The following is a 26,052-nucleotide window of genomic DNA, read 5'->3' as shown; positions in this document are numbered from 1 at the left end:
AATCAAATAGAAACCTGTGCTATACGCAGAAATGCTTATAGCACAGGTACAGAGAGACATGAGGGTACCTTCCACATAGCATTTTTACTGCTCACTTTAGTTCATGTAAGAACTGACTGATTTATTTGTCAGGCACACTTTCAAGGCTAATGAAAGTGCATTGGCAAACACAAGCACCCTGCACAAACACATACTGCACACTGGACTCAGCAGCACACATACAATTAACCACATGCAACATTCCCATTTCTGCATTGTTTTAATGCCTATCTAAACCTTATTTTACCAGGATGTCCCACTGAAGTTGAATAATCTCTTTTGCAAGGGAGATCGAAAACCAGTGCCCAGTATTAAAGCTTCTGAAACAATTGTGTATGCACCATATATCTTCTGTTTAAAATCTATTAATGAAATCATTATATTATCAAAAGCATTATACATGCCTTATACATGCCTTATACATTATATATTTGAGGTAATATTAAAAGTAGATCCAGAAAGCGAGAATTATATTTTTTTATAGTTGGGTGAAAAAAGCCCATGATGAAGGCTAGTGAATTTCTCCCCTCTGATATGACAGGTCTCCGCCCTGCAGACCTCCTTAATGTCCGCTCTGGGACAGAAGGCACAGCAATTAGGTGTGTCCTGCCTATTCCACAGAGCATAATCCAGGCATACGTTCAGCGGTCATTATTCGGCCTGATGGCCCTCAGGCTGACTCACAGCGATAAACCAGTGACATGTCTGCAGTGATTAGGAGGGTGATGGACAGATGCCAGCCTCCAGGGGGCCCTAAACTGTTTATTTTTGGGCTGTGTTAACGGCACTGGGCCTCATAAACCAGCCTTAACTACAGGGGCAGGTGCATCCTGCAATCGCAAGCACGCTTCACCGACATGGCCGCCAAGGAGTCCTTAACAACAGAAAGCACTGTGGCACTGTGGGATTGAGTCCATCGATAAGGTCAACCACTGCTCTACTGAAATATTTACAAGTTATTTTATGTAAATAGATGTACAGTTTAATAGGGTTTCTCCAGCTGCTCTACTGGATTCTTCTTTTCAGGTTGAGAAGCTGTCTGTTTGGATCCCACCTGCTCCTGTGGTGACTTTTACTCCAATGTAAGTTCACACAGGCGCTAAATCACCGTGACCACATCTGGCGAGTTGCAGGCCATGTCAGTTCTGGTCTTTAACATTAACGACCTGTAGCTCACATGGTTCCCATGACAACACAAAGTGGCATGCTGTGCCTCCATTGGGAATGACACGCTGCAGGCCTGGAGTATCGCAGCTCCAGTTTACATTGGAGACGGATCCCAACGGGGCAGTTACAGCTGTGGTTAGAGCGGTGTACCTGTGGTCCTGAGGGTGAACCTGGCGGGGAGAGGCTGTGCCGCCCGGCTCTTCTCCGGCTTTAACAAAGACGCGCAGGGAGGCCAGGTCCTGCAGGGACCGTCCCCGTGCCTGAGTTACGACCGTATCGCTTTCAGAGTGACCTTTCAGTGTCTCTCATCGCCGGGCCTCCCAGGGAGATGGCAGCCATCTCATCTCTCCGCCCGCCACCCCCCCCATCCGTACCCCCCCGAGGATTCTCAGAGCCGACCTTGTGACCTGCGACACCCAGTATCTCCTTGCACTATTTATATTCGCTTTTCATAAATAAGCCTGCCGCTGAACACTTCGGCTCAACACAGGCCCCACACGCCGCCCAGAGAGTCGCCCACAAAATGGCCGCCCGTCGCTCCCTTGCGCACACTGCACACCGCATTTGAACAGGCTGACATAAAGAACAGGCAATATGATATTGACTAATGTCCATTCATCCATTATCAAACCCCTGTATTCCTGGGGCAGGGTCCTGAGGAGGCTGGAGTCTAGCCCAGCATGCATTGGGTGAGAGGCAGGAATCCACCCTGGATAGGCCACCGCAGGGCACACACACCATTCACTCACACACTCATACTTAAGGGCAATTTAGACTCTCCAATATACCTGTGGGCTGTGGGAGGAAACCAGTTTCTGTGGAAACCACAGAAAGGCCCAGAACTGTATATGATATACTACTACTATATTTAATGTGTTGATGTGTTACGAATAATTACTAATTGATCATATCGAACATCCCCATTTTGGGGACCACACTGCAGGCAATGATACGAATGATATCCAGGGCTAAAGAGAATCGAGGAATTTAAGTATTTAATATTCATTTAAAAGCAACCTATGAAGGCAAAATATCACACAACTGTATGTTAAAATACTACAGTTGATCTTGCAGTGTCATCCAACTTTCAATTTAACAAATCAGATGTTCATTGTTTCATTGCATTTTGTGTGGATTAGCCAATCTTAAATTAAATGCTGGAGCATGCTGAACCAATCATTCAAACAGGAAGGTGTTCACTGAGGCCAATGTTTCAGGCTGCAGGAGTTGATTTACAATCAATGATTGATACATTTTTTAAAGCTCCCATACTGTACACCTTTTTAGGGTTTTATTTTATGCCCTGATATCCATAAGATGACGTTTCTGCGGTTTTAAGGATGAAAAACAATCTAGATCCAGTTTTACATGTTTGTTCACGCATCCGTGGTGATTTATTACAGTTCTTCGGCACCAAGCCAAAACAAAATACCAGAAAAAAGCAAACAAAAGAGGATTTGCTTTTTTCAGATCTATTTCTATGTTTAGCTTTTTTATTGTTGAATAAAAGGCTGTAAAATCACTGATGAGGTCTAGGTGCTTCCTGTGTGTACATGGTAGGATTAGCTAGGATAACACGCGGGGGGTTGTGTCAGTTCCCGAGCGTGACAAGGAGCCCTTCCACTGGGGAACACACCTGGCTTTATACAGCCTGGGGGAGGGTAGGAATAAAGCCCTGTGAACTACAATACCCATCAGGCACCCACCCAGTTGTTGTCATTGAGACAATCTCCTGCAATCAGCTCTGTTATTGTGCTGTGTGCTCGGCAGAGTGGAAAATAGACTCAGCCTCTCCGGCACAATCATCAGCTCTGGAGTGCCTTTAGTGTCACCAACCAAGTGACAAACACAGTTTCCCATGAACTCGTAGCGTGAATCGCTCCTTTACATGCATTGGTTTTAATGTCGTCCACTACATAAAACGTTCGTGTCACAACAGTGTTGAAATTCCATCATTGGATGTAACCAGCAGCAGAGCAAATCATCTGGAATGACAGCCGTAGAGCTCAAGTTATTAGCGCTACATATTCAAATTGCATTCTCACCCCGAAATCATAAACAGCATTCATTTGATGTACATTCACAGCCTCACTGCTTTAATTTCACCAAGAGATTTTACAGCTCTCAGATATTTATTATAAAAAATAATTTAAAAATCACATTGCATCATCCAAACTGTACAGATACACCCACCCACACACATACATTACACCTACTTGTCAGATGGACTTCTGGTCATGGGTCATATGAATTACATAAGGCAGACCATGCCAAACCGCACAAGTCTGTATGCCTACTGGAGGTTATTTATGTAGATGACCCCATGGAATGAGGCGATGCAGTTCAAATGCAGCCATTTTCTGCCTGTGCTTTCCCTCCAGCGGGGGAATGGCATATTTTATAGGAACCGGCGCTGTTTGCGAATGAGCAGGATTATGATGACTCATGGGTTGCTTTCTGTTGCCCGGATCAGAAGCAGTGACTAACGTCACGGTCAATACAAAGAGTCTAACTCACACAGTGAAGCGCACGGTAAAATGTCCAGTGTTAATTCAACTCTAACAGCGATATCTGAGTCCACTCTGGCCATAGTGGACTCATCTAAACTCTGCAAGAGTTTATTTAACACTGGGCATTTTTCTACGTAAACACATATCCTTTGGGAGAAGTATAATGAGAGCAGGCAAACGAAGACTCTTTACACATGCTTTTTAAAAACATGCATGATTTGAAGCTACAGATATATTGATGTGCCGGTGTTTCAGTCTTGTAATGAGTATCGCAGCTCTTGAATCTTTTTTTCCCTCTGAAGTAGAAAATGTCAGCTTTTTACTGTTTGCTTGACAAGTTACATTTTCTTTCCCCATTGGCAAATCTTGAAATGAGTCTGTTTCGCCTCATTGATAATATATTGTCTTATTTAGCAAAACAATTGGTGAGATATAAGAATAAAGCAATTGTTGAAAATTGGCTTTTTTTAATAGTATTTTCACTGTAAGCACCACAAACCTCCTTATGAGATAATCAACACGCTCCGTTACTCTCCATTGCCATCGATTTTCATTGGCTATCCGCTGTTTTTATAGCGACTTCGACACATTAACCCTAAAGGCCATTCCTAGGTCCGTATTTTCAGATGTGCCACTCTGCGCTCAATGACCAGTAAGTAAAACACGGTGACATCACACTAATCTGCTGTATACACATCACACCATACACCTGCTGCGAAGAGGCACTCTGCCATTCATTTATGGGGGGTTTTATGGGGCCTATCCAGGCAGGATCGTGCCCTGAAATGGCTGGGTCTGTAATAGAGTTTATGTACCGTTGGCCATATGCTGTGTTTCAGTAACAACGCCACTGCTGATAAAAGCCTTTCATTTGCAGTGAATTTTGGTAGGGCACTGATAACTCCACAATTGCTTTATCGCTGGGAAAACTTATCTTGGTTTCAGCATTAGGTATGGCAGTGTGGCTTTCCACACTATCATAAACATAATACTGGCTTAGTTTCATAACACCATGCAAGCTATACATTACATGATCAGTGTTTTAGCTCTAAACAATGACCAGAGGGAACCAAACTCATGGAAATACCCCATTGATGAGAACATTTTGTCAAAAATTAAGTGGCCATATATTTCAAAATAAATGTCCTCATGCCACCAAGTAAATATATTCTATTCCCCTTAAAAATAATTAGAAATACTGCAACACAAACTACCTTAATAACACACAACAAACAATATTGCCTCCACAAATCACTGTGCATATGTTATAAATAATATTATGGTGTTAATGTATGCATATAGTACGCAAGTATGCATACAGATTAATAAATGGGGGATTTATTTGGGATGTGATGTTTGCAGAATTTGTTCTTGTGAGCCGACATTTGTTGTTAAATCCTCTGGAAAAACCCCTGAAATCCTCCTTTGCAGCTCGATTCCTGCACTGCCTCTATAAATCATTCCATCTACAGCCATCCTCTGGGGCTGCTCAAAGCCTCAGTATTATTAACACACACCAGTGATGGCTTTCCCATTGTACATCAAGGTTATTTGCACTTCAACCACTGTAGACAAAATGATTTATGCATTGCAAAGTACAAAGTATGTATGAAATTGTACACGGATATGCCGTTGCACTGTAATTGTGTTTTATGTTGTGTTATTGAGACATTTGTAGTGATCTATACTCTCTTGCACAGACCTTGGAAATTTGACAATAGTTTGTGCAATACTGCCACTTACTGGTGAGATATTATTGGACCCTCACTGAGATCCACCTCAGGTCTGCTGGTGGGTAATGCTCAGAATATAACAGTCTGTTGTCAGTCACCACATATATATCTTTCATCATTATGATATCCTTATACGAGTATGTGTCTTCAATATAATCTCAAGGAGATCTTATACCAATATTGTAATGAGGATGGCACCAATATAGTCTAATCAGTGTTTTTATTGCCTGTTCTGTGATTAACACCAAAAGGATCACTTCACTTATGACTCACAACCAGCTGGTGTGGGTCTCAATCACAAGGCAGGACTGTATCTCCCATAGTGTCTAACACAAGTTGTGAGATGAACAGGTTTAAATGATTAAAGCACATTTTTGTCTGATATTTAATTATTTTCCCAAGCCTGTAAATCTTGACATTTGTCAGACAATTATTCAAACTTGAATCTAGGACTGTAGTCAACTACATTCATATTAATTCCAGTTGAATGGTAAACAGTGTAGAAATGGTCTAAATATTGTTTGGACATGGAATATAAAGCACAATTTAAAACCATTAAGTTATTTGTATTGTGTCCCCTGGTGGTGTTTTTAGAGATCTGACAGTGTGCCTAAAACAATTATGAATAACGTGTGTATTACTCCTTTTCTTGTATCGGAACTGTTCAGTTACGCTGCAATAAGATGTGTATACGACGTTCTTCCAAGCGCCAAACAATTCGCAATCTGGATGTCCAGTATGAATTGGCAATTCACCCAAGTTGTACTCTAACTACAAGGGGGAACTAAACCGGAAATGCATTCTTAGACTATTTTATTATCAAGATCAAATTTCTCATGTAAACGCCAGAGGAGGTAAGAATTACCGTTGGCATTTCAACTTCCCTCGATTTGACGAGTGGGGGCAAGCGGTAAACGAATCAGAAGTCCCACCTTTGTTTGGCATAGCAACCATCACAGCTCCGATCAGCTGGCAAGCCTGCAAGCGTCACCAGCTCAGAATGATGGCCAGCTACTCTTGTCTCCAAACGGAAGGGGAATACATTGCTAAGGATGGTAGACTGCTACGGTTACTTTAAAATAGTTTCATGATTACAGTAATTGATAGACATGGCATCTCAAATGAACTGATATTACCGATAAAGGGTAGGTCTATGGTAGCTGTTTTATCGTGAAAATGAAGATTTCTGTGCTCGATCTGGGTACAATATTTGGAAAGATATTCAAAACGCCGGTGTTATCACCGCCAACTGGATCCGAAAAACCTCGCGTTGCTTCACTTGGAAGACAGACCGTTAAGACGCTTCCCATAAGTTCATCGGCGACCAGTTTTTCGATGTTGCCTGGTGCACTGTCCAGCACCAGTAATGAGGTGGCCGCGAATCCAGTTGGGGTCAAAAGAAACGTTTATTCGCCGATGTCTGTTGCAGGAACTGTCCGGGAATTGAACCCTAGTACGTGGCAGGTAACAGTACAAGCACAGTTAACTCAAAGCTCAAGTTCTTTAGCTTCAAAGCAGGGAGCCTCCATCAGGGGAAACGCCACTAATTTAGGCAGACCGTCTAACGCAATTCAGACTTTACAGTGGAACTCGCCGAGCAAAATACATCCATTGATACAGGGGACCTGTAGCCTAAACCAAGATGAGCTCTATCAGAAGTAAGTATTCTACTTTCTGCTTCTTGTATGCACCGTAGAGACTTTAACTTGCATTGACCATCTGTATTTTTGCCACCATTTAAAATATCTCACATTCTCAAATCACACACGTCCGAAGTATAGGCTGTAAAGTAATTTACCTGTCAAAATAAATATGTTAATAACCGAGCCTTCCCCTTTCCTCTTTAACTCACAGTCATAAAAAAGAACACAAAGCGCTATCTCTGTTGGAAAAAAGGTGCATAACTTATTTGTGCGTGCCTTAAAAAAGGAAACAAAAACGCACTCATTTACTGACATTTGACTGCATGTTGAAAATCATCAAATTAAACCTAATTTCCACGCAAAAGCCCTAGCAGACAGATGCACTGTTGATTTATTAACACGTGGCCTATTTAAGCCTGGGTCTTAGACGTGGGCTTTCAATATTTAATTAAATCTCTGACAAAAGCCAAAGTCATGATGACTAATTAATAAATGGCGTATGTCAGGGAATCAGGGCGTATAGTCTTACCATTGGTACGGTATCTAATTGCTCCATCTGCATGTCGCATATAGTTAAGACCACGGCAGTAGACCTTAGGCAAATACTTTTTTCTCTGTTAGCAAGATATTAAAGGTGAGATTGTAGAGAAAACGATCTTCTGACGGTTGGTTTCATTTTGTAGAACGCTCGAATCCCTCGATAGCCTATAGGCCTATGAAATGGTCCTATGTATGGGGACGAAGTGCCCAGTAGTAGAACAAAATGCAAGGATTTACATTATTTGAGGTAGCCATACATGCATTTTCGTGTAAACTGACCAATTGCATCAATGTGCAGGACTTCCACCTGTGCTGTAGCAGCACAGTGCCACTTCTCAGCTTAATATTAAGAGAAACAAATTCTGAAGTACAGTGGATCTGTTTTCTTCTATGCCACTGTAGCTATAGCAAATATTATAATCAATCAACCAATTGAGGGAAAGTGTTCTCTGCAAGAGATGTCCTGAGAGCCTAAAAGTTGATGAAACACATCATGAAAGTTAATCACTTTACTACCTATCTGCGAGTGACCTCTGGTGGTTGAATGGCATCATTGCATGGTCCAACCAATACCATACCACTGTAGAATAATTGGACCATAATGTAACTGTGTGAAGTGGACCTTTGATCTTGTGGAAACACACGTTAAAAGAAAGAGCAGTAAAAAGCTATGACACACATAGGCCTATACGAAAACAAAATGTAATTGCTCTCTCTGTTTCTTTTACCGAATCTTTGCTTATTCAAAGACAACCAATAAAAATAAAACACTTTGAAATATTGCTGTTTCACTTGTTGCGTTAAAGTGTGGTGGGTATGAAGCAAAAGTTTCACCAGGTAGTTTTTCTTAACATCAGTGAATTGATTTTTCTGATTTTGCTGATGCTTATGGATACCATAATAATGCCATTCAATGTAGCTGAAGAATTCACAGATTTACCTTTACAGACACTTTAAGTAGTAACTTAATTGAGAAAAGCTTCCCACCCTGCAGCCATCTCAGATGAAGTCAAACAAAGAAATTCTACACTCTGAAAAGAATATTATTGCTCCTCTAAAATATGTAGGCCTACATAGGCTATGGGTTTGGGGTGGTATAGCACAAGCTAATTTAGTTGACAGTTTTTCACTGATTAATTGGTTTGATGATAACTGACAGGACTATTTTATAATCGACAGAACTTGAAAACCCGCTCCTTTTCCTAACAGGGTTTTATTAAAGTATATTATTTGGGTTTTTTTACGGGGAGTTGCAGCTGTCAGCCGGGCGTTCTGCTTCACTCGCTGCGAAAGGAGTGACCTTTCTCTTTACCGCGCGGCACATATGAAGCAAAAGTTGCGCGAGGTGGCGATGCGATGAAATCACTGTCCCATTGTCTGCGTCATGAAAGGTCTGTGGGAAAGCGGATCCATTTCAATTAGCGGGAGCTTTGTGCCCGTGCGCGCCCCCTGAAACTTTAATGAGGTCCTGGCCGCGTCGTCCCTGGCGTTTGCTCTGTGAGGGAAACGCGATCCGGCCGGCGAGCTGGGCTTCCTCTTTGACCTCCTCTGACCAGTAAAGCTCTTCTGATAATCAGTTTCACTTTTTCTCTCAACGTCCAGCCAGTTCATGAAAATATTCGCTAGCCATTATAGCCCATTATAAACGTTTTCACATCCTGCTTTTGGTTTGTGTCCTCCACTCAAAAATGCATTATTGGAATCATGTAAACAATTAAGGTCAGTAATCACACACAGTATTTCTAAGCATGTATGCCTTGGAACAAGTGCTTTATCATTTGAAGATGACATACTTAATAGTAGGCTGCTGTGTGTTTTGTTAAGTAATCATTTCTTTGAGTGTATTTGGATATGTATGTTTACGTGTATCCCCTGAGAAGGCTCTTAAGAAAAAATAAAAATAAAAATAATTACACCAACCGGGAAAAATAAGTTCAATGCCATTTCCAGTACTGTTTATATCCAAGAACAAATATGTGGGTTATTTTGAGAAACTGAGATACAGTAACTTTCACTTTAACATATCTTGTAACAGGTAAGCTGTGCTATCTGTGTTGGCTTTTTTGTTTTTTTACATAAACATAGATTGGTATTCTAAGACCGGAAAAGATCAGATCAGACTGGAAAAAAATATATATTCTGCCTATTATGAATGCACAGATGTTTGGATTTTAAATAATGGAATCAGATGTACAGGATTAAATGTGCTCAGTGACAAAAACACAGTTTTTATTTTAACATGACAAGTACAAAAAGATACAGTGCAGGAGAGTCCAGTGAAAGTTGAAATGAGAGAATATTTGCAATAGTCTCAATGGAGCTGATAGAAAGAGTATCATCTATTTTACAGACACTAATCCTGCCTGGCTGGTTAAGTACTTCAACGGACAAAGATCCTTAATAATACATCAGTGCAGGCCTATTGTGAAAGTAGTACAATTCACAGGAGTAACAATTACAGACAATGCATTAGAAGTTCCCAGGAATTTATGAGTCATAAAAACAGATTATCAAGGAGGAAAACAGTCTGTAAGAATAGACCATACAAACATGCCGTCCATGTTCACAATCGGGAATCCTTTATAGGAGTTTTAAATGGCCTGACAAACACACAGACCTAAAGAAATCGACTTAGTAGTAAATGTTCATTTCGACCTTTAAGGTTGGAGAGTATCAAGATAGAATTTCATTGAATGCATTTGGCTTGACGTAATCCAAGATCTAAGTTATCGTCATTGTGAGATCATTTGACACAGTACATCACTGCTGACCCAGGGGGACCAGTGACTTTCAAGATAGAAATAGGAGACACACATCCATTTTGTGTAATTGCGTTCCTGCACTCAACATGATTTAGCTTTGCACACTAATAAATGCACTGCAGTCCATGAGCAAACTGGATGAACAACCCTCAGGCATTTTTTGAATAAATACATGTGAAATTCACAAAGGCCGGACATATCAATATATATGGATGGTAACCCTTTGAAGAGTGTTTTTTTTTTTAATGTTCTTTTCAATATTATAAGCCAGTGTTCTAGAACTCCCAGTCGTGAGTGTTGCATCAGACTTAGATTGCGCTGTTATTTGTTATTTACACCACATTTACACGGGTTAAGTGTAATTGTGTTCTCTGAGGGTCGGGCACTGTCGCTTGTTGCTTGGTTTAATGCCTCATAATGTCAGAGCTCACTACAGCTTATTAGGTCAAGTAATTCCACACGGGGAAGAACACAGGTGTAAACAAGCCCCCCCCAACCACCCCCACCTCCCATTCCCCACACACAAACACACACACACACTGAGAGTGACATCATTCTGAAATCCAGAGGGGGCGGGGGAGGAGGGGGCATTTGGGGTGGTGACTGGCAGCTGAATACCTGCATGTCATGCGGGTGACGTGGGTGAAGTCGCGAAACAAAACCGACCTGCTGCAAGTGTGAGGAACGTTGCAGAGAGAAAAGAAGCACAAAGCCGTTGTGTTATTGAGAGAGAGAAGGGCTTCCTGCGTCCGTGTGAACCCTGAGTCTCTCAGCGCAGACGGCTGACAGTACCGCGTCCCCAGAGACGCAGCTGTTTCCCTGAGGAGGGAGCCCTGGGGAGGGGGGGAGGGAGGAGGCGTTCCCAAGGAGGCGCAGCTTCCAGCCGAGCGGAGGAGCGTCACACAGAGCACAGAGCCGCGCCTGCGCGGAACACAAACACGCGTGTGTGCGCCTCCTCCGGGGAGCCCGAGGAGGAGCCAGGGGGAGCGGGGAGCGATGACAGCGCTGCGTCCCTGGGTGTGCGTGGAGTGAGAGCGAGGACTGACGTCTGCTCTGACTTTCACCCAGAGGAGGCAGAGACACGGAGGGACCGGCGCTGGCGTTGTGCTATGAGGGCTGGGGCCGGGCTGGGAGGCAGTCGGACCGCGATGAGGAGAGAGGCAGGGTAATGCTGCTCTGGGGTGGGTTAGGGGCAACCTTGATAGCACGCCCCTGGGTGTTTGGTTAGGGGGGCCTTGCTAGCACACCCCTGGATGTTCAGTTAGGGGGGCCTTGCTAGCACGCCCCTGGATGTTCAGTTAGGGGGACCTTGCTAGCACGCCCCTGGGTGTTTGGTCCTCATGTCTGGGGCCCTCGCCAGTCTGCCGTACGCCCCGATACTGCCTCACCTCCACCAGGCTTACACCTCCTACTGCCAGGCAAGGAGGGCCTGTGAGCACCGGGGACTCATTGTGATTGGGTGAGTAGCTCCAGCAGACTGGGACCCGTTGGCACTGTTTTACCTTCACTGTGACTGGACTGGACACCTGATCAATTGCTGGAAGCTAGTGTTTAAGAGCATTCAGCGCAAAAGAAAAACTCCCATCATTTCATTTTGTGTGGTAACTCGATTTAACATTAATATTCATGTCTATGTCTTTAGAACAAGTAAAAGTTTTTATTATGGACATAAAACTTATTGAAAATTAATCAACTGTCAAACAAACATGTGTTTCGGTTGATTCATAAAATATACGTATAATATATTTTTAATGTAAGGAGAATTGCACATCATAATGGTTTGATATTGTTGTCACTTTTTGTAGGTGAGGAGCAAGATTAAAAATGTAATAAAAGTTTACATTATTCATCATGTGCACATATTTGTGCGTCTTGTTCTTTTTGAATTATTAATGTTAAAAGTGGCAGGTGGATTAGTGGGCAGTTTGTTAATGAGGGAGACCTGGCAGGCTGCTGGAACAGTCTCTTGCACGGTCATGCAGTTAATTGCGTTCTTTCTCTGTGTCTGTTCATGTGCTCCATTGTTAAGACAAAATGAGACAAAATGAACACTTATTGAGCCACTGAGTTATTTTGTGCCCCTCATCCTCCTAAAACTACAATTTAATCCAGGACAAATGCCAATGTTCAATAATCCTTGGAAAAGGTCAATTTCAATGGGAGTGAAAAAGTTAAACAGAATCTCATAGTACATCTGTTTGTGTATGGCACTGGGTTACTCATTCATTTATAGTGTGCTTTAGCTGTAAAATAAAAAAAATATGAGATGAGAATGTTCTTATCTCTAGATTCTAATCACAAACATGCAATTGGAATGTTCTTAACCAAACATTCTAATGCTGATGTAACAATCACTACTGGTAACTGAAAGCAATGGAGTTCTAGAACACTGACCTGCTCTTCAGAGAGTATAGTTAAGATCTCAGAGAATGACAGGTTGATTGATCTCTGGATGCCACTGCCCCTCTGCAGTGGTTCAGTGACTCTGCTGATTGTGTCTCTCAGGAAAAAGCTGCACAAACAGAACCCTGGACACGGCTATGCAGAAAGGAGTGCGGGGCCTGTCCCTGGCCATGTCACCACCAGTGTTGTTGGAGCCATTGAACATTTCCACAGGTAGTTTAGCCCATATTCTGAAGAATGTGACATTACTCATGACCTCAGACAATCACTGAATTACTTCTGTCTGAGATGCCAACAGTTCTCCAATCTCTCTGGTGCTAGCTGTCATATAGTATCTTGTGGGAAATAGTCACTGAATATAATATTTACAGTGCGCTATGCAAAAAGGAAGGATATACACTCAGTGAGCACTTTATTAGGTATTTATTAGACTTTTTTTTAGACTTATTCGTCTTCTGCTGCTGTCACCTATGCACTTAAGAGGTTTGACATATTGTGTGTTCAGAGATGCTCTTCTGCATACCTCTGTTGTAATACGTGACTATTTGCATTACTGTCACCATCCTGCAAGCTTCGATCAGTCTGATCATTCTCTGCAAACTCTAGAGACTGTTGTGTGTGAAAATCCAAGGAGATCAGAAATTTCTGAGATACTCAAACCACCCTGACACCTCCATTCTGACATTTAATCTGGAAGACAGCTGAACCTCTTGACAACATCTGCTTGCTTTTATGCTTTTGGTTTCTGCTGCATGATTGGCTGATTAAATATTTGCATTAACACGCTGGTGTGCAGATCTAACTTATAGGTGGTCACTGAGTGTACTTGCCAGTGGAATAATGTCATTTTTCCGGCACATTGAGCCCTGTTCTTAAACCCTTTAATGAAGTCCAGGCTTGTGCGTCTCTCTGCAGTATCTCTCCAGACTCTGGCAGCTCCCGCTCGTCAGATGGCAGGGCCACGCCCCTGAGCCACCCCGCCTCCTGGTCAGGGATCCAGAGCTGCACCACGGGACTCTCCACTGAGAGGAGCTCCATCTGCTCCTGGAGAGACGATGTGAGGACATCAACACAACATACACACACACACACACACACTGTACACAAACACACACACACACACACACACACACACACTGTACACAAACACACACATGCTGCACACACCCACACACACACACACACATACACACACACATACACACACACACACACACACATACACACACACACACACACACATGCTGCACACAAACACACACACACACACACATACACACACACACACACACTGTACACAAACACACACATGCTGCACACAAACACGCACACACACACACATACACACACACGCACACACTGTACACAAACACACACATGCTGCACACACCCACACACACACACACACACACACACAAACACACACAAACACACACCCACACACACACACACACACACAAACACACACACACACACACACACACACACACACATATACACACAAAACAAGTGAAAACCCCACTTTCTGGTCCTCTTGGTTGGCTCAATTGCACCAGGCAAGATCAATCGAGCACCGAACAGTATTTGAATGTGACCCAGGTCTAATACACACACACACACACACACCTTCCTTTAAAGCCCTTCTACCCTCTTGCTCTAGGAGTTTGACAGGGTTAACACCCAGCGAGTGTGTCAGCTGTTCTCAGACGTGGACGAGTTGCTGTACGAGGGCCGGCAGAGCGGCAGTGCAGCGGCTCTGCAGGAGGAATGCAGGGAGTGGAACGGGCACTCTCCACACCTCAGGTCATTACCACACCGTATGTGCAGGGAGTGCATCAGGACCCCGTCTCATTGATGTGCCTTATGCACTGGGAGTGCAAACACAACAAACACGGCTAAACCAAAGACAGAATGATCGGTAGCACTGCATTAACCTGCATACGCACTTACCGTGTGTCAATAACGTAGATAGGCATATGGTATGTTATGTCAACATTGATGCTGTGAAATTACATTAGCATGACGTACCAAGTGAACTGACACAATATTCTTATGTCGGTTACTGACATAAGTGCTTATGCTTATGAACGCTTATGCAGTGCTTATGAATGTGATATGTAGTGCTTATGATGGAGTTAAATAGCTCTTATGCAGCACCCTTCAAACAAAGTGTTAGCAACTGGTCTGTACACCAAATGCAATAATTTAGATTCTCCCTGGTGTTTACACACAGCGGTAAATTACAAAAATATAGGCCAACACCTTGCTTAAAAACTGCTAATCCAAAATGTTTATTTGTTGTGATAACGCAGAAGGATAACGACCCTCTGTCAACCTCCACTTTGTCTGCCTGCACTGCAGGATTCTGGGAAGTCAGCTGGAAGCTCCGAAGCAGGAGGGGTTTGAGTATTTCCACAGGAGAGCCACCTGCAGCCAAGCCGCGCTTGCCCCGCCCCCGGACAGCTGGAGCGAGTCCAGAGAGTAAGACCCAGAACTGGGGAAGACAAAGAGGCGCTTTGTTCATCCACCCCCACCTCCACCTCCACCCCCCACGCCCTGCCCCTCTCCCCAGGAGCAGTGTCATCTGCTGGGCGCACCTGCGGGGTTTCAGCGCACTCGGGTTATTAACACTCGCTAGGTGTGGGATGCTGCTGTTCTGGCTCAGAGCCAGGGGGGGCAGATGGCAGAGGGAGCGGCTTCGTACTGACTCAGGAGTGGAAAGATTAAAAGCCATTAGGCTATCTGTCTCCCGGCAACAGGCCGGGCTGGTATGATTGTTGTTTTCCACAACAGGGAGTAAACCATATCCATGTGAGTGATGTGTGCATCATGCTGCTGAATGACAGTGGACCCTTCATTTCAGCTTCCCTTTGTTCAGCCTTTACTAGAAGCATATTATGATGGTTCCCTCTTCCATTAAAAATAAATAAATAAGTAAAATGTATGGTTGGCTTAAATCTTTATCATAGTTCGATCTACGGTATCTTTTCAATGTAGTATATGGTCCATACATTTTTTTTTATCCATTGGTAGTAAATGGTAACATGATAGTAAATATAAATGTGACATTAAAAAATATAAGCTTATTAAGTCAAGCACCATAAAAAACTGCATATAGGATGTGTGTCAATGCTCCAAACAATACATCCTGTTTTCCCGCACTCGTCCCCTTTCCCTGTCTGGAAGGATGGGGGGAGGAGCTGAGAGCATGAAAGGAGGACGTATCTTTCGTATATTGAGAAGTACACATAGTGTGCACTCATTCTGCATCTGTTCTCTCCCACTCTAAGGTTGTGCATCGAGGGCCAAAGGGTGCTTCCCACCCCCTCCAGCATCCGGAACGTTCTCTCTGTCCGCTCCCTCACTTCCGTCCTGGAGGAGGAGGTCTACGAGGCGGAAGGCAGGATAGAGGAGTTCTTTGCCTATGACGCAAAGGAAGCGTGAGCATTTCAGATATTCAAATACTAAATATTAAAATGTTTTCCCAGTCCTGTCTGTAAAATGAGTACACGGACACCCCTGCAGTGGGTCATACCGTTTCTTAACCGTTGAGATTGCCTGAGCGAGCTTCACTTACTCATTTCATTAACACATTAATTGTTTAGAGAGAACGTGCTACAGGGCTCAAATTATACCCCCCCCCCCAATAAGAGACCTGAGCCCCCCCAAAAACCCTGACTACCACCAACATCCATTCTGTTTCAGTCTCCTTATTGCTTTGTGTTATATTTAGCCAACATCATTTTATGTAAAATACACAATAATTGCATTGTTGTTAAGAAAATGCACTTGTACTGTACCGCACTTGAGAGAGAGACTGACTTGGTGTATTCCGCTGGCCCGTGTCCTGTGATTGGCTCAGAGACGAGGAGCGCGCGGACCCCAGGAAGGCCGCGGGGGCGGTGCGGAGCGCCGGAGTGCCTCCCGTTTCACCGCACGCCTGCATCAGAGACGCCGTGACCGGGGAGGTGTTCGACGACGTGTGGAAGGAGGTGGTGCTCCTGCTGGAGGGAGAGCTCCTCCACAAACACTGGGAGAGCGAGGTCACAGGTCAGCCCGAGCGGGACGCTGCCTCACACGCACTGACGCAGCCCATATGACGAAGACCATACTCAAACAAAATGCACATCTACATTTTAGTCATTTAGCAGACATTTTTGACTTACAAGTGCATACGTTCCTCGACAAGTGAAAAGCATCAAATCCATAATTAGCTATTTTTGAATCATGCCAGTCTATCCACTGCCAGTTAAAGCTCTTTCAGCCCTTACTGGTTGATATTTCAAAAAGCAAAGCACTGAAGCAAATGCAAAGATGTGCTAAATATAATAGAATTTAAATCATGATTGACATTTTGTGTAAGGTAAGTGGCATTTGTTAAAAAAGCATGTTATATATAAATAGGAATGTCCTTCCCAAGATGCTGTCCAAAATGGCATCCTTACAAGATATGTTACGGAGCTGCTGAGGCCGGGGTCTTGTTTTCCAGATGGGGTTACTCATGTGGGGACCTCAGAACTAAGCAAAGTGGGGTGTGACTCATCGTCCCACATCCTGCTTAAAACCCTCAGCGGTCCCGTCTCCAGGGGGTCAGACACCAGGAGCCTGTCCCTCTGGCCCAACATCATCCCCCGGCAGGTAGGCACTCTCCCAGTCATGGGTGCCTTTGTCAGGCCTATGGTCTCTTCTTAAATTCCATGTGTGGCGTGTGTGTGATTGTTAGTCCCGCAAGAACATTTGGACACAGTGTCATCCAGAGAGAGCATTTAAGTCATTAGGCTGCATTTCAGGCATTAGGTTTGCATTTCAGTCATTAGGGCTGCATTTCAGTCATTAGGCTGCATTTCAGCCATTAGGCTGCATTTCAGTCATTAGGCTGCATTTCAGCCATTAGGCTGCATTTCAGGCATTAGGGCTGCATTTCAGTCATTAGGGCTGCATTGGGCTGTATTTCAGTCGTGCATTTGAGATCAAAATATGAATATGAGACAAAATTACAAAATTACATTACGTGATGTGGACTTTATTGCTTCCATGTGAATACCATGAAATAAAAGCTGACTGACTGTACTTATGACCGTCTCATATTCATCTTTTGATCTCAAATCCATATGCCTTAAGTATAAAATATCAAACATAACAAATTCCACTCCTCATAACAAATTGTACTTACCATAGTTTTGGAAGCAACTGTTAGGGTTCCTTCGACACATTCACCTTGCGGCTGAGCTCTTGAGTATGGATGTGCTTTGAAGATAAGTGCTTGCTTTCTTAAGCTATCCAAAACTGCCTGAAAAGAACATTGCATTTTACACAGGCCGACAAGTAGACATTTCAAAATTGGGAGAAAAACAATATTCTATAAAAACTGATTGAACATCTGGAGGAAGTCACGTACAGCACATTGTGTTGCAGTTCTGTATGAAATGTGCTAAACAAATAAAGTTTTTCTTGCTTGCTCGCTATCATATGATCAGTTAAACTTAATTTATACGAACCAGTCTTGATACAGTTTCCTTTTTGCTCATTGCATGCCTCAATTATCGTAGCCTGAAGGCTAAATTGCAGTCAGTTTAATAGTTTTCCATCTTGCTGTCTTGTGAATAACAATCTTGAGTGATGTTTGCTTTCTCTTTTGACAGGCTCCTCGTGTATCAAGTGCCTTTCAGAGTAATTTAAACGGTGTTATGACAATCCAAGCTAAACCCCTTCAACAAAGACAACATGGATTTATTGAAAAGCCACAGTAAGTCTGGTACTTAAAGTGGGATAAAACTAACCTTCAGACTTACTCTACCTCTCAGCTCTACCTTGTAGGTTTATGCAAGGATATTATACATGGTATGATTGTATTTGCTGGCATCATTTTTCAAGTTGGCTTATAGTCTAATACTAGGTACAGTGACTTCAGGGCAGATTGAATGGGCAAGACAGAGAGGAACCAGACACAAAGAATTATGGAGAGATAAAACCTTAGTGTGCACTTTATATAACTGTGAAATTTAAATAGAAGTTATATCCTTGTTCAAATTATACATACATTATCATAAAAAGACAAATAAGGAATATGAATAGAAGTGTCACCAGCATAGCAAACCCTTCAACACTGAGAAAGTGTCCCTGTTGGACTTTTGTATTTATTTAATGGTATTAGAGTTTATTTCACACAAGTAACTTATAGCTACACAGGTCTGAGGAATTTAATCAGTTGGAGAATGTGGTAAGAAAATAAATCAGTTCAAGTACATTTTATATATGTTATATATATATATATGTTATATATGTTTTATATATGCTAAACTATGAGCCTCACACCCAAACATGCGCTATATATATATATATATATATATATATATATATATATATATATATATATATATATATATATATATATATATATATACACTAAGTATATGTCCTACATTTGATATCCTTCCTAATAAGGTTTGGAAGGAGTGTAGCCTGTGTTGTGGTTTGCTCTCCAGGTGTGAGCTGGAGGACAGGCTGGGAACGCTGATGTCGGCCGGGAAGGGGACGGGGCGGCTGATGGAGCCCAACGTTCTCTCAGCCTCCAGGGGCGCGAGTGCATTCTCCCAAAAACTTCCCACCCAGCGCAGACTCCCCAAGCTCAGTGCAGAGACCAGGCCATCGCGAGGGCACGGCATTCTACGAGGATCCAAACTGTGAGCCTCACGCCCAAACATGCGCTAACTGTGCTCAACTGTGAGCCTCACACCCAAACATGCGCTAACTGTGCTAAACTGTGAGCCTCACACCCAAACATGCGCTAACTGTGCTAAACTGTGAGCCTCACGCCCAAACATGCGCTAACTGTGCTCAACTGTGAGCCTCACACCCAAACATGCGCTAACTGTGCTAAACTGTGAGCCTCACACCCAAACATGCGCTAACTGTGCTAAACTGTGAGCCTCACACCCAAACATGCGCTAACTGTGCTCAACTGTGAGCCTCACACCCAAACATGCACTAACTGCAATAGCTAGTTAACAGTAATAGCTGAATAACTGTGGAAAATAGTAATAGCAATAGCAATAGTACTAGTAAGAGCCTTGAACTCTGAGCCTTGCGCACAAACATGCACCACATGCCCTAAACTGTGAACCTTTCCTCCAAACATACTTCTGCGGTGGTCCCTGCTACACTGAAAATCTACACACTCTCTATTAACAGGAAGTAATCTTTGACCTTCTCGCACTTTCATTAGACCACATGACGAATCTGCCAGCGGTGACAGATAGGCCCAGTAAATCCCTTAGGGATGCAGCCACTATCGGACGATATAGAACTGGCAGGCCATTAAGCCTTGGGGTTATTTGTGGCTTGTCACTATCATCACATTCTGGTGCCCCACAGGTGTGTGTCCAGTCCGGCCCTGTACCTCCCGTACAGTAATAACTGTCAACGTCCCTGATCCATGGGTGCCCTTCATCTCATATACTGCCGATACTGCGATACTAGCTCTCCTTAGCCGCCGTTGCTTATCAGAACTCAATCTCATTTCTCCTCATTGAGTGTTGAGTGTTGTGTCAGCAGTGCTTTTCGAACGTAGCGTACACTCAGTGAAAGATATCTTTGATCCAAAAAGGTTTTTAATGGCCAGATGATTGCAAGCCCAAAGGTTGATGTCGTTAAGCACCCTTGGATTAACCTTTGATAATAAACTCTATTAATCAGCGCACACAAGAGTCAGTCAGTTGTGCTCTATCTATAAAAACAAATGTATCTGCTGCTGTATGTCACAGATCGACTATCCACGCCTTTATAAATCACCTTGGGTTCATCAAACAAAATTGAACACTCCACCCAAAAGAATATAGACTATTTCTGGACATAATGTCCAAGGTATCCCCAGGTTAAATAAAGACCCATATTATTGCCTCTGGGTTGGGGCAGCCCATGTTACACTGTACTGTTGGGGCACATGTGAATAGGATTGCACCGTTATTGCTTGCCATGAAATTACTTTATGAGCTATGGAAACTGTCTCGGCATCTGGAGGCAATAAAGTAGTCAGATCCAACGTGAGAGAAAGTGGGTTGTGTGTTGGCCAGTGCTACTGCTGGTTCAGTATCCAGGCCCTGTCTCCTCCGTGAAGTCTGCACCTGGACTTGTGGTTGTTGTGAGCATTGCTTAGATCGATTGACAGTTCCACTGACATGGTATCCATCAAATAGGCTTCCATTTAACCAGTAGATTTTTGACCCAAAGTAGATTGTAAGAAAATGGTATTATCAAAAAATATTTTAATAGATTAATATCTTTCAGTTGGAATCCTCTGTAGAGTTTGAGAGCTCGATAAATTGACTGCGATGTATGTCAGGACCCACCGCCGTCTGTAAGGTCAACATCATCCTACGTTTCATTATGACTGTACTGAACTGTGATTGGTAGGGACTGGCAGCCATTTTGTTAGGGACCACAGATACAGGAACTGTGTGTGTAGAGCATTCTCTACACCTCCCAGTCAGTCACCAGAAGCTGTACAAAATGGCTATTGAAGGAAAAAAAACTTTGCGATTGTAGAAAGATCTTGGTATGTGGAATGAAAGTCTTGTCTTTGCCGTGACCTGTAGGTCTACCGTGACCGAGGGGCTGGCCACTCCCCCTGTGAATGCAGTGAGTAAGCAGAGGTTCCCTGCAATCCGCTCCGACACCCTGGAACAGGAGCTGCCACATACCTCCAGACACATCCCGGTACTGCCCCAGGCTCTCCTCCTGCCTTCTCACCTTCTCCACCTGAAGAGTTCCAGTATTATTCTGTGTTTTTTTATCAAAGGGTTGTATCCAAAAACAGGCAAACAGAAATTTTGCGGGTATACCCCTCTAACCCCAGCAACACCCTCAAAATACAACCCCCAAATCCCACTCACCCCAACCTGCATACATGAGGCATAATCAGACAAATAAATAAAAAGCAATGCATTAGGTTAGTGTGAAAGGAAAATTTCCAACATACTATGGCCCAGTATTTTGTGCATTAGGTTAGTGTGAAAGGAAAATTTCCAACATACTATGGCCCAGTAATTTGTCTGAGCTTCACTGAATACAGAAAATGAATCTCTGCTAACTGACTTTGTAAACACACTTATCTGTAGTGCAAACAGCCCACCTTTGCTGATGTAGCTATCGATCGGCGTGTGTCCGCGTGGTGACAGAGGTCGCGATGGTTTGTGTCTCTCAGCAGCAGAGAGGGAGGTTTCTTCAGAGCCGCGTGGGCAGTGCGCTGCACCCTGTCTCCGTGTCCGGTCTGCCCCCCCTCAGGGAGCCCACCCTGCTGCTGGAGTCTCTGACCAGGCCCAACACCACCCACACCTTCCGGGTAGGACCCCAACGGGACAGCCCTGCTCCGACCCCACCGGGAAGACAGAGAGAGGGGTTTTAGGAAGGATCTAACTGGGAACACTGCAAAGATAAATATATAAAATAGTATCTTTGTCTTGTATTTAGATAAAAAACTGACAATGGGGTGAGAAAATTTCAAACAGTAACTTGAAACAAGCTAATATTTTCTAGATCTCAAGTCTTATTACAAGACTAAAAACGCTTGTTAAGACAGGCGTGTTTTGCAGTGAGGGGCAGGTGTGCGTGCAGGTCTGTGGAATGTCATCCTTGGGAAAGATCGAAACTGGATGACAGGTGCTTTTGCTCCTGAAAAATGTACAATCATCTACTAGTTTGGATGCATTAGTGTGCTCCTAAGTTCTTCAACTTCAACATTTGCACTCCTCAAGTTCTCAATGGGAGACAGGCAGTGTTGACCTCTGCCTGGTGTGTCCATAGCCTAACCTGGCGAGATGATTCAGCCAAGCACTCTCGCTCCATGATATGGTTTAGGAGAACATGAGTCACAGAATTTGAAGGCTGTTATTCTGCCAGTTCCACAAATCCGAGGTTGCTATGTGCAGGTCAAACATACAGAGGCTTAGCACTAATAAATGTTCCTCTCTCGGTTATCAAATACCTTTGGGTCACCTCATGTTGACTTTCCAATAGTGAAACCAAGTCCTCTTTATTGGAGAATAAAGGTTTTGTGTACTGTACGCTGCTGTGGACTGTACCTACTAGAATGTGACATGGTCGTGCCGAACAGTGCACTAATTGTTTCGTAAAGCAGGTCAATCGATAGGACTTGCTGTCTTGTTCCACACAGGGCTGTTTAAACACTACTGGATTCCAATTTCAGTGATTGGTGGCAGCCAGCTTGCACAGTGCTGATTGGACGGAGTGTTCCTGTGACTTGGAACAAAAGCTTTTCTGTGTGATGAGAATGGGGCCCAGTGAATATTTGTGGAATGATCTGGAAAAATGCAGGCAGATGCTTGGCCAGGATATATGAAAGGAATGGGAAAGAATCCCAACTACTCTTTGCTTTACTCGGGGGTGTTGCTTCACAAACCACTATCCTTTGACTTTCTCAACAGATACATCTTCATTATTGTGCTAGGAAAGCTCATTTCCTGTCTGTTCAATATATTTTGGTACAACACCAGAGACAAAATGATTGTGGCAAGCAGCATTATACGGAATTCCATTTCCCAATATACTTGTGGTAAAATGTCTTGCTAAACACCATACTGGGTATTTTCCCAGTTGTGCGTTTTTGAGATTAACCAGACTTGACATCGAACAAGTTAAATCAATTTATTGCCTGTGCCCGACCAACTGTTGGATTAATTAGGCAATGTAATATAGTGGTAATGCAAGAGCCAAAACACGTATGACCATGAGGAATCAGATAATCAAATTGGTGGCACAATCATTTAATAAGCAGTGTCCATATACTTGGCTTTTTGAAAAATATGCACATACAAATTCAATACATTTCTTAATTGAGTAACCATTTAATTTAGTTAAACATAGTTCTAATTATATTATGTGCAGTACTGTCAGCTATTGCTGTTGCCTTGCTTTGTGATGGAGTGCGCTTGTGACCTCAGACGACAGGACTGTGTGTATCAGACTAACTGGGAAAAAGCCATTCATTCAATCCGTGTCTTTATTTTTTCCAGTCAGACACACCCATAAAAAGATCCTTCACGCCCTTGGAGATCGCCTACCATATGCGTACTGGAAGAGGACCTATGCAAGGTAATACCTACACATCTGTATCTCGCCATGAGGTGACTGTTTAAAGGCAATTTTAAAGGGTCAAAATAATGGTGGCATGCCAGAGTAGATAAAGAAAAATTGACAAAATTAGAACAATTGTTGTTGCTGTACAATCCCAGGGGTACATGCAATGTTGTAATTAAATGGCACAAATTGGCATAGAACTGCACCTGACCTGGCACTGCTCTCAGTAAAAATATGCCCTTAATGAATTGTGTAAGAAGTATAACTGTCGCAGGAGGTGACCAAAAAAGCTACCTCTGAGTCATCTTTGATCTCCATTCATCCCTCATCTCTGATTGGGCGTTGGGTAATTTTCCATGAGAGCCCGCCCTCACAGGAAGCCGCATTGTCAGCGGGTGTGGTTTTGCCTCCATGCTAAACGTGCTTTCCTCCAGGTGAGCCCTCGCGAATCGGAGTGACCGGTTTCAGTCTGGGGGTCGCCTGTTCCACTGCCAACAGCCTCTCGGAGTGCCCTGGCACACAAAGGAGGCCGGCCAACCCTTCCTCCACTGAGGAAGAGGAGGGAGAAGGGCCATTACCACTGGGTAAATACAGCCTGAACCTTTCCTCCTGAAATATCTTAGTCATAACTGGTACCAAAGATACTGTATATAAGAAAATAATAAAAGTGTCAGTGATAGTAGTCCTAATCCCAGGTGCACTACCCAACCATTGGAGAAAAGTGTAAAAACTATTTCAAACTTAAAGTCACGCTGCCCTTCTTTTTGCTGTGCGTTTTCATTCTCTTTTCCAGGAACTTTTCATCAGCGTAAAGCTTTCAGTCGCATTCCAATACACTGCAAGAAGAAGCTCCAAGTGGCATTGTCATAGCACAGTCAAAGCGTGATGCACTGCAAAGACCAGAAGGAACTGTGAAGTGCTAAACCTGTTGAAGAGGAGAAGATGAGACATATCGACCTCACAGAGAGTTAGGGTTAGGCAAACAGGACCTCCTACAGAGACCACTGATGGGTGGAGCAGCCTGTTGAGGCTCAACCTGTTGAAGACCAGAACAAAAACAGTGCATTACCAGTCACAGAATATAAGGTAAATGGTTGGCATTTATATAACGCCTTCATCCAAAGGGCTGTACAATTGATACTTCTCATTCACCCATTCATACGCAAACTGGGATTGGCTGCCATACAAGGCACCAACCAGCTCGTCAGAAGCATTTGGGGGTTAGGTGTCTTGCTCAGGGACACTTCGACCCAGGGCAGGATCGAACCGACAACCTTCCGACTGCCAGCTGACACCTCCTGAGCCAATGTCGCCCCAAGAAAAGCACACGTTTTATTTGACAATATTTGGTACCTTTGATGCCCTGTGCAATACCTCTTTGGACAGGTTCTCTTAGTTTTCAGCTATGCACCCTAATTGTAATTGTATTTGTACTAATTTATTACTTTGACAGTCATTTTAAAAGAATGATTAGTCTCTTCCCCTTGATTCTCATAGTTTATTACAGGCACTGGCATGGTAATCCACAGATCTGATGAAAAGTATAGTTTAAGTATAGCAAATATAATTACACCTGGGACATCTGCACACAGCTTATATATTTAAAGTGTTTTGCTATTTTAAACCATATAGGAAAGCACAGCTGGCTGAGGTATGTAATTAAGAAAATGTAATTTTCCAGTAACTGTAGCTGTATTCAGTATCCTCCCGTTCCACAGCTCTTTATTGAAATCTGCCTGCACTCTCGATAATGTTTACACTGAGACCTCCACCATAATGCAGACTGGCACAGACATTTTATTTCAGAACCTGATGCTCATTTTATTACTGAAAAAACCCTTTCAGAATACGACATGCCATGCATACTCATTACCAGAATGTTGCAAGAAAAAGGTCCTTCATGAAATAAAATCAAATGTGTGGTACTGTGAGCTTTTAAAGAAGTACAACCTTGAAAACAGGGACTGTGGAAGTGCAGAACACTAAAGACTTGACATTCACAATGTCAATATTAATGACTGACTCATTCATTTTTTCTGTTATTAAATTAAAGACGATCACATTTATTTTGTGTAAAATGCCAAAAATAATTTTGTATGATGAGAATAGTTTCACGCATTGATTTGAGTGTATGGATTTATTTATTGTATGCTTTGTATGT

General features: G+C 43.1%; 1 protein-coding gene across 1 annotated transcript; it reads left to right on the top strand.

The window, feature by feature from the left end:
- The first annotated feature begins 11,707 nt into the window (after window positions 1-11,707).
- fam149a (family with sequence similarity 149 member A) lies at window positions 11,708-26,001 on the top strand. The gene is made up of 16 exons (XM_061251905.1): window positions 11,708-11,853; window positions 12,900-13,010; window positions 13,713-13,854; window positions 14,458-14,600; window positions 15,159-15,278; window positions 15,370-15,565; window positions 16,050-16,237; window positions 16,660-16,847; window positions 17,287-17,435; window positions 18,440-18,543; window positions 19,283-19,480; window positions 21,392-21,512; window positions 22,000-22,137; window positions 23,828-23,906; window positions 24,326-24,475; window positions 24,685-26,001. The coding sequence occupies exons 1-16, from the start codon at window positions 11,735-11,737 to the stop codon at window positions 24,759-24,761; spliced, it is 2,223 nt and encodes a 740-aa protein (XP_061107889.1). The 5' UTR covers window positions 11,708-11,734; the 3' UTR covers window positions 24,762-26,001.
- Window positions 26,002-26,052: the final 51 nt, after the last annotated feature.

The sequence above is a fragment of the Conger conger genome, chromosome 8 (assembly GCF_963514075.1).
Source record: "Conger conger chromosome 8, fConCon1.1, whole genome shotgun sequence".
Classification (NCBI taxonomy): Eukaryota; Metazoa; Chordata; class Actinopteri; order Anguilliformes; family Congridae; genus Conger; species Conger conger.
Note: the sequence above shows the minus strand (reverse complement) of the source record. Positions and strands in the feature narration are given on the sequence as shown.